Source organism: Epinephelus moara, chromosome 20, assembly GCF_006386435.1.
Source record: "Epinephelus moara isolate mb chromosome 20, YSFRI_EMoa_1.0, whole genome shotgun sequence".
NCBI lineage: Eukaryota > Metazoa > Chordata > Actinopteri > Perciformes > Serranidae > Epinephelus > Epinephelus moara.
In genome coordinates this window covers 40,896,495-40,905,807 of record NC_065525.1, presented here as the reverse complement: position 1 = coordinate 40,905,807, position 9,313 = coordinate 40,896,495, and the positions used below count along the sequence as shown (strand labels likewise).

At 42.1% G+C, this 9,313-nt stretch overlaps 1 protein-coding gene across 3 annotated transcripts in view; it reads right to left on the bottom strand.

Annotated features, from left to right (window-relative positions):
- lrriq1 (leucine-rich repeats and IQ motif containing 1) overlaps positions 1-9,313 on the bottom strand; it is a 53,049-nt gene continuing 43,736 nt past the window's right edge. For all 3 annotated transcript variants that reach the window (XM_050072478.1, XM_050072479.1, XM_050072480.1), the window contains exons 24-26: positions 7,972-8,032; positions 7,286-7,406; positions 1-2,639 (exon numbers count right to left, since the gene is read on the bottom strand). In XM_050072478.1, coding sequence (XP_049928435.1) covers positions 2,506-2,639; positions 7,286-7,406; positions 7,972-8,032 — 316 coding nt within the window. In that variant the 3' untranslated portion in view covers positions 1-2,505. The remainder of the gene's footprint in view (positions 2,640-7,285; positions 7,407-7,971; positions 8,033-9,313) is intronic.

Genomic DNA, 9,313 nt, shown 5'->3' with positions numbered 1-9,313 from the left:
TGTAGCGTTTTGCGAAATGCAGGGTTTTTTTGTCATTTTTTGAAAGGTCATGTTTTGTGAAATGTTGGAAGTATTTCGTGAAACGTAATTTTTTTTTCTGCAGTGTTAATGTATTTTGTGAAACGCTGTCGTGTTTCATTAAATGTAGTGTTTTGTGAAATGCTGTTTTTTATGTCGTAATTTGAAAGGTCATGTTTTGTGAAATGTTGAAGTATTTTGTGAAACGTCATGTTTTCTGCAGTGTTATTGTGTTTTGTGACATTTTGTAGTGTTTTGTGAAATGCTGACCCTCAGGGCCACCGTACCAGACGCACTGTCCTCATCACAATATGCGTCAGTATCGTATCACCAGTCTTCTTTTTACACCTCATCAGGTCATCATCGTGCAGGTCAGACTGTTGTCCAGGCAGCAACTTGCTTTCAATAATTACATATAAAAATCAATCACTGTAGAAATTAGCTTGAGCCGTCAGTCTGTGTTCATTCTGTCAGTAACATCCTTTTGTGTAACGTAAAATGCATTCAATGTTAATATAACATTTACAAGAAATAACAAGAGAGCCGATGTTCACTGTGATTAACTACACAACTTAAACAAGTTTCTCGAGTCTGCTGATTTATTTTTAAACAGAAATGAATGGAAACCAGAGGCTGAAATTGTTTACAAAAATCTAAAACTGTACAGCGTGCGTTCAAAAATGGTCAGCAAAAATGATAGTATGCAAAATCTGTAGCTAAAACCTGCAGGCACACAGTTATGGTTCCTTAATGCACTTAAAGAGAGCACTTGGAGAGATTTAGATACCAAACCTCTCTCAGCCAGACTCCATCTGACAGCATTTGCTGACTTGAGGTCAGGCTGGCAGGGCAGACTGAGCTGAGAGGGACATTCTTCATCTTATCTAAATGTGCGGTGAAGCACTCATTTCACCAGGCAATGAATTTTGGATGTCTTAAGTTACATATAATTTACCCATAACCCAAAAATAAACAAATCTAATGAAGACTGCTGGACGATGCTTTAACAATATCATTTCAGAAGCAGTAGTTGTCGAGCAGAGCTCTGAGAGCCTGAGCTAATCTGAACTTGTGTCAAACAAAACAACACCAGCGACAGCACTTCTCATTGTGCTTTTCTGTCACCTGTCTGTTCATGTTGTATGTGCAATAAAAAATCTGAACTCTCCAGTCCCACAGCTGTGGAACGACAGTTTGATGACAGAGAAACCCCCCCCCCTGACGCCCCCCAGAGAGCCCAGAGAATCAGTCTCCCCCTGAAGGAGGACGGCGCTCTTGGGTTTCACAACAGCGCCTGAGTGGGCAGGACCACCACATCTCTGGCATACGCCGCTCTCCAAGACAAAAATCCCCCATCAGCTCGCGTACAGTCAAAACACACCCTCCAGACATGTGCAAGTGAAAGATAGGAGGAAAATAAATAGGCAGACGTGCATTTCCTGCCAGGGAGCCACTCTGCAGCTCTGACTATTTGTTTTGACATTCATTAAGTTATCATTTCCAGGCGGCGGAGCAGCGAAGAACCTCCAAACCTGAGGTTCACCGCCTCCGGTAGGGCAGTGTTTGCGGACGGACGCCTTAGCTCTCCAAATTCAAATACACAGACAAGGCCATTATAATCCACGACTGAAAATAAAGAAAACATCGTTCTAATTCTAACACCAATGTTTGTGCTCGGCTCATAAAAGCAGTAATTTCAAGCCCACTGTTGGCGAGCCGGAGCTAAATTTAGCCACATAATGGGGAAATTGCACTAAAATCTCTGGGCTTATTAAACTTTACTCTTAAGAGAGCACAGGAGAAGTGGAAAAAGCAAGTCTCTTCCCATGGATACAAACTATAATTACCTTTTTTTTTTTGTGAGCACAGAAACAACAGTTCAGCATCCAGAGAAACATGAGTCCGCAGGTATTAAAGGTCCTGGTTCTGATTTCCTGCCATCATTTGCATATGAAGCGTGTCATTTTGTTCCATGTGTTTTGGTGCTGGTTGGCTGCGATCACATTCAGGCGGTGATACTCGAGCTGAATCAACAGAATGGAAGTGCCTGAAGATATTTGGGCTGGTCCAGGTCCTATTGGTCTTAATTAATTTTCAGGACAGGGAGCTCGAGTTTTCAGCTGAGAAGAACAGCTGCAGGCGGATTCGGGGCAGGCGATAAAATAGCATTAAAAATAAAAATACAGAGTCGTCTTCATGGACGGAAAAAAAATAAGCTTGTGAGACTGAAATCTATTGGTTTAAATCCTGAGTCATTACATCTGAATACATGTTAATACCACAACACAGGCTGTTAGCACTATACTGCAGCCAAAGAAAGAATAAATATGATTTCCTGAACTAGATGAACATATCTTTTGAAAATGCCACGTTCTTTGTCAGGATCAGGAGAGGGAAATATAAACGTATCTGCCCTTAAGTTGCTCTGCTGTTGGGTTAGGACAGCAAAGCAAAAATAGATGACGTGGTCGTGGAAGCGTTTGTGTTTTACTTGTACACTTTGTCCCTCTTCTTGCCCCCTCCCCAGCCGCTGCTCAGCTCAACAGGGTTGTCTCGGAAGGAGATGCGCTCCTTTTTGGACGGAGCAGACGTCACTCGCTGAGGAGATGGAACTTCTTTCCCTGCAGACACAAAAGGAAAATGTGTCAATATCTCATACAACGTAAATCGAGCAGTGTGACAAAGCAGTGTGGCAATTTAAATGACACATTTGATGTTAAGCACTAATTGTTGTGGAGTTCTCGCTCTGCAGTTTGTACTCACACGTCAATCCTGATTTTACTGAGTGATTTTTGCTGTAGTCACAAACACTCTGAGAACACTGTCAAGGAGTCCCAGCTAAGGAGTGATTTAGGAAAGTTCTCAGAGCAACTCTGAGCAAGGAAGAGACAGAAACTTTGACCTTAGTGAGGAGGTGTGGTTGACCCTGTTGCTAGGTACGATGCTTTCTTTTAAAATATGTGATTGGTTGCCCTAATGTGAGCCTGTAAGGTGTGCACATCCAGTGGAGATGAAATGAACTACGTCACAATATGAGCCTGTGAAAGCGCTGTCACTGTCAGTGTGATCACTCTGCTGATGGAAGATTGAGACAGACCAGCAGAAGTCATCACTGCTGCTTAAATATCTAAGTGTTGTGATCATTTTCATTTCTGGTTTTACAGCGTTATTGCGTTGGGTTGGAGGTAAGAGAGCATCTCTGATGAGATGACCACAAACACTGGGCCTTATTTACTAATATGTGCCTAGAAATGTTTTTAGTCTTAAGTGCACTCGCAAAATTAACGTCAGATTCATGACACCAGCTGCTTTTGTTCTTACCGCCGTGCATATGTTGGCAGGCACAGACTGCTGAGCGAGGTTAGATACATACACCACCTTAACACCTGCTTGTAGGTCGATCAAAATCTTTTACATACCCTGTTAAGCTGACTGTGGGTGTTACCTCTTCTTGTTATCCAATCAAACTTCGCCACCATCTCTATCAGCCAATCAGGATGTTATTGTCAAATTCTAAATCTGCTCTCTGCTGCTGTCAGCTGTCACTGTAGGCAGAACTGTCCTGCCCTCCTCCACCGCGTTCACCTCCATCTTAATGGGCTCTAATCGCCAAAGACTTTTCACATTTTCAAACTTATGAAGTATTGTGATAGTGTCGTATCATGGAGCCTTTGGTGATTCCCAACCCTACCATTAAGCAAAGCATTAGGAGTTGTACACTGAAGAACATAGTGTGATGTTGGGTAACTACATCTGGAAGCTTCTTTATTGATTTCAAGCGAACACAGATTGTTGTTGAAACCAAACAATAAGGAATCTGCAACTTTTGACCTTGACTGAATTAAATCTGGACGTTGGTCTCAGGAGACTCACAACACGATATTAAATCTGACTGTAAAGTTTTAAGTCTGAGCAGGTGAGTTTTGTGTTTGTGTCTCCGGCTCCCAGGAGCGCCATGCGCTGTATCAGAGGCCCGTCCATTTCACCTGGGGATCAGTACAAAGCCTTTCAAACACACAGTACAAAGGCAGCGCCTCTATCAGGCATGATGCATTCCACGTGTAGGGCCCAGGACCGCGGTCTCCACGGCCGCCCCACACAGGGAGCTGAGCAGCGGGGAGGCCTCTGGAGGAGGTGGGGGGCCTGGGACGCATCGCAGATACTGACCCGGCTCCAAATATCTGCACAGCTGGCACACTGTATAGAATATCCCTCCACTCGCCAGTCATACCTAATCGCACCTCCCGAGTTTTTATTTCACTCATGTCAGCAGTGTTCCTCCTCCTCGTGGTGTGTGTAATGTAGTTTAAAGAGAAACCACCACAGCCTTTTCTGCTTATTTCTCAGCTCAGCTTTGGTGGCTGAATTTACTTTATTAAAGACTTTTGTCCAATTATCTGTTCTAAATCAAACACAGAGAGCACAAACCTGACGCACATGTTGCCAATTTCAGCGCAGGTTGTGCCGTCATGCTGTTAAACGTACGGAGATAACAAAAAGGCCACACATTTGACCCGACCGCTGTGACCAAATAAAGTGTTTTCGATCATTTTGCTCCTATTAGAGTTGAACAGCGGACAAAATTGAGGTAGCAGATATGCAACTTAAGTGGTTTCCTCTGCAAAATATTTTGTGGGCCTGGAAACGCATTTTATGGTGCCGTCCCAGCAAGTGGTGAGTATCGCGTTGCAATAGGTTACAGAGTATTTATGTAGTCTTTACTGCGATGGCAAACTAAGTGAACCTTCTCACTTTAAACCTTCACTTTGATGTGTGTGTGCCACTTCAGAGGCAAAGGACAGACAGCATTCTGAGAAATAAAGTTTTGTTTTCATAGTTACTGACTCAGGAGGGCAGACGATGAGAAGATTTGTCACAGAAGCTGCGTCCCTGTTTTCCTGATTTCACCTGAGTAACTTATTTCCTCTGATATGATGGTTTGTTGATGATAAAGCACAGAGACCATTAGACGCCCTCTCCAAGTTTATGAAATATCTAATTGGCTTTTTAAGAAATGCTCCTGCCTTACACACACATTCATATTTCAATTTGCCCCAAACAATTTTGGATAAGTGGTGTTTTCATCAGAGCAGACAAAGAGGCTTTCTTTCTCCCAGCTGAGAACAACAGTCTGCCTGCCGAGCCAGACGACACTCGCTCCTGCTGCTGCTGCACCTCGTGGACGTCATTTTGAAATCATCACCGGAATCCAATTTGGCTTCGTTAACGGGGACAGGGATCTCCTTCACTCGGATTCCTGGGCTTGTTTAATGTGGTCATCTGCCGTCAGCCTGTCAGTAGCATCTTTGTCACTCAGACTCCTGAGCCCCACGTCTCCTGACAGAAGGGCCAGTCATTCTTCACTGAAAGGACTTTTTTTTTTCCTTTTTCTGCTCGTTTCCTGTCAGAGGAGAAATTCACGGCACTCTGTCCCCGGCCCGACCTTACGGCTCCCCTCCCTCCCCTCCCGGCCGGTGGACTCAGTCTGGGCTGAATAAGCAGCAGCCTTTATCCCTGGCTCGGCGCTCAGCTCTGTGTGACCCGAGACTCGTGGGTGTAAGTGTGCAAACATGGAAACATCTGTACATACATGTGCTTAAAGTACAGGTATCTACACACACAAATACATAAAATCACAATCTATGATTCCTAAGGTTAAAGTTTGACTTTGGCCCAAATCTCTGCTCAGCGCCATAAATATACATTAACATATAACAACACTGTCATATATCCAGTACATGTGTTCAGCTGTCTATACTTCAAATCATACATACAGTGTGTATGTGTGTGTGTGTGTGTGTGTGTGTGTGTGTGTGGATGCATGTAGAGCTGCAACCATTAACCCTTTGAAATCCGCAATAGAAATGGTCCAACAGTATCTACACTGGTATTTTTGCTTATTGTCATTTCCTGGAGTATCTTCACATGAGCTAAACGGTTATGGAAGTCAACAAACCATAATAATTGATTAAAGTATTGGAATAGTGTTATTTAAACAAACAAATAAATAAATAAATACAAATTTGACATGTTTTTCCATCTGATTTCACAAATTATAAACAAAACATTTTGATCCAAAAGATTTCTAAATGTAGAAACATGATCAAAATATTTTTTTAACACTCCATAAGTTGTTTGAACTATGTACAGTATTTAATTTTCAAGATATGCTCAATTTTATGAGTGGAGTGAAAAGGTGTTGTGATAGATTCATCATTCGTTCCTCTGGTGCTACCGTGCATTTTTGCATGGTTTTGTGCCACATATAGGGCAGTGTAATGACATCATCACGAACACACAACGTGATGACACAAAAGACAGAAGTCTCAGCTTTCTGCTGCAAAAAGAATAAATATTCTAGCTATTATGTTTTTTATTTTAGATTGAGATGTACATAGAATTAAGCAAACAACCCCTGTGGCCATTGTGGGAAAATACTGGCGTAATTAAGGTAAAATACCACGTTTGCACAGCACATAAGGTGAGGTAAGGTCATGATGTGATGAAGGGGAAGATGGAGGTCTTAGCTTTCTGCTACAACAACAATGGATGCTCTCATTATTATGGTATTTATTTTAGATCAATTTAAACAGGATCATGCAAACAATGACCTCCTGCAGCCGTCCACAGGAGGGGGTAATCGATTGACTGATGTTATCAACTATCAACTAACTGAATGAACTGACAACTAATTCAATAATCAATTAATTGGTTTGAGTCATTTTTTAAGGAGAAAAAGTAAAAATTTTTGTTTACAGCTTCTAAATGTGAATATTTGTGGTTGCTTTACTTCTCTATGACAGTGTAGTGAATATCTTCGTAACAAAGACCTTTGAGGACGTCGTCTCAGACTTTGGGAAACACTGATCACCATTCCTCATTATTTTCTGACATTTAATCAACCAAACAACTGCTTGATTAATCGAGGAAACCATCGACACATTAATCGACAGTGAAAATAATTGTTGCAGCCCTAGATGCATGTTTGTATGTAAAAAAAAATATACTTAATTTTCAGTGTTCTGAGTGGACACTGATCAGAAATGACAGATTAGTAAAGCAATAAATGCCTCTGTTATCATTTATCTGGACAGCAGTTATTGTGAAAGATACTTTAAACAGTCAGTGACAGAAAGAGTTTAAGAGTGTCGCTGAATTTGATTTTATGAATGTTTTTTCACATTCTGTTCAGAGTTCAGTGTGGTAAAAATCTGCAGTAACAGGATGATTTTGGGAGAAAAACGTCTGTGAAGTTTACAGGACTCACTTGCACAACCCACAGAGTTTCTGCGAGGATAACTGTTCTCTCTGCGAGGCTGAGCAGCTAAACTGTTGTTGGCCCACAATCCTCTGGCGTGATGTCGGCGTTCTGTGTATCCTGGGTCGGCCTGCACGCACCACACACAGAAACACACAAACACACACATAAATGAGGCCCAACATGACACGTCTCACGCAAGCAGTCCAGCATTTTGAAAACATTCAACAAGCAGCGGCTCTGCAGTCTGAATGTATCTAAGAAACAGGAGGAAGGGGGCGGCTCCTCTCGCCAGTGATCGTAACTCAAACTGCTCTATAACGGCACAGGGAGACCTGCAGTTTCTGACTTCAAAGACCTCACCAGCATCAGTATCGTTCATGAGTCCAGGCAAACTGCTCCAAAGTGACACTGGGATTTCTGCGAGTACAATGAAGAAATTGCAGCCAGTTGATCCAATTGAAAGTGTCACTGTGGAGCTGAGCCTCAGACCAGCCTCCCCCCTGCCTCCTTTAAATGGAAGCTGATGAGACAGGCTCCAGGAGAGGGAACCTACAGCGCGGGACATGACTCTGACTGCTGAATGTAAATACTGCTTCACATACATGCAGCTGCCCCCTTTCTCAGAAAAGATTTAAATCAAGATTCACTGTTATTCTGTGAAGTGAGTGAGCTGTGGGGGGGAGTGTACTCACCACGAGCTGCACTCTGCCACCGTTCAGAACGTCTGAGCTGATCTCCGGTAAGAAATGCACACTGAGGATAACAAAGAAAAAAAAAAACATCTGGGCTGTAAGCTCTCTGCATATTTGAAATCAATACAGCAGTTTCCCCTCTTCAGTTCTTTACAATTATCTCTAACGTATCATAAAATAAACACAGATGCAAAGTATGATAATCTTAATGTCTATTTGTTAGGTGGGGGGGAGCACAGGCCTGAATGCTCTCTGCCTCTGTTACACACACTCTGTTGGTATATGTTTCATATACAGTGAAGTGAAGTGTCAATTGTTTTAAGATAAATTGCCCCTTGGCATTAAAACAAATCAGACCTTTTTTTAACCCTGTTTTCCCATCTTTCTGTGTCTAAGTGACTGATGGGATTAACTATTTTTTAAACTGGTCCAGTACTGAGAGAGAGCGCTGAAGCCGGCAGACACGATACTGCAATGTAACCACTCAGGGCATTTGTGCACCGTCACTTTACGTCCACTAACAGTGTTTGTTTTGTCACTGACAGGCTCAGATTATTGTTTTAAGAGTCTGACAACATTATGAAAGGATCCCTACAGAGATAGAGCTTTGTGTTAAAGAGTAAGATCCTTTTTGTTTAATCAGAAACAGTTCTGAAATCACCATCACCAAACCCACCGGACTCCATTTAAAATAAGCAGTCATTTAGTCAGCATTAAAACACGCTTCATTCAAAGTCGACAAAAACAAAATAAAACTCACAAAAACCATCTTTGTTCATCTGTCAGCTGTTCCAACAATCACCAACTCTAGTTTTGTTGAAATAAACTCTAAATTTACCCAGTTAGATGTGAACACATGCTGCCTCTATACATGCTAAAATTGTCATTTATTTAAATGGAGCCTGGTGGGTGTATCGATCGTGATTTCGGAGCTTTACCTGGATAAAAAAAAAAGGATCTTATTTTTAACACAAAGGTCTGTCTCTGTAGGATCCTTTCCATAATGATGTCAGACACTTAGAATAATAATCTGAGCCTGTCAGTCAGTCTGTTCACGTGACATCAAAGAAAATGGATTTATTGTGTCAGTCCGACTAAAACCAGGCTATTAAAACCCATGTAAACATGTTAGTCCGACTGAAATCATACTAAAGTGAATTTCTCGCACAGATAATGTGACTGGGAGTCGAATTCCTCCTGCATGTATACAGTCAATCAGACCCAAACTGGCCAAGGTGCTCTGAGCATGCTCCACAGTTTCTGCCCCGGGCTTTGACCCGGAAGTCCAATAGCATTAAATGTGTAAGAGAAGAAGAAGCCGGTAACAACATGGAGAAATCTA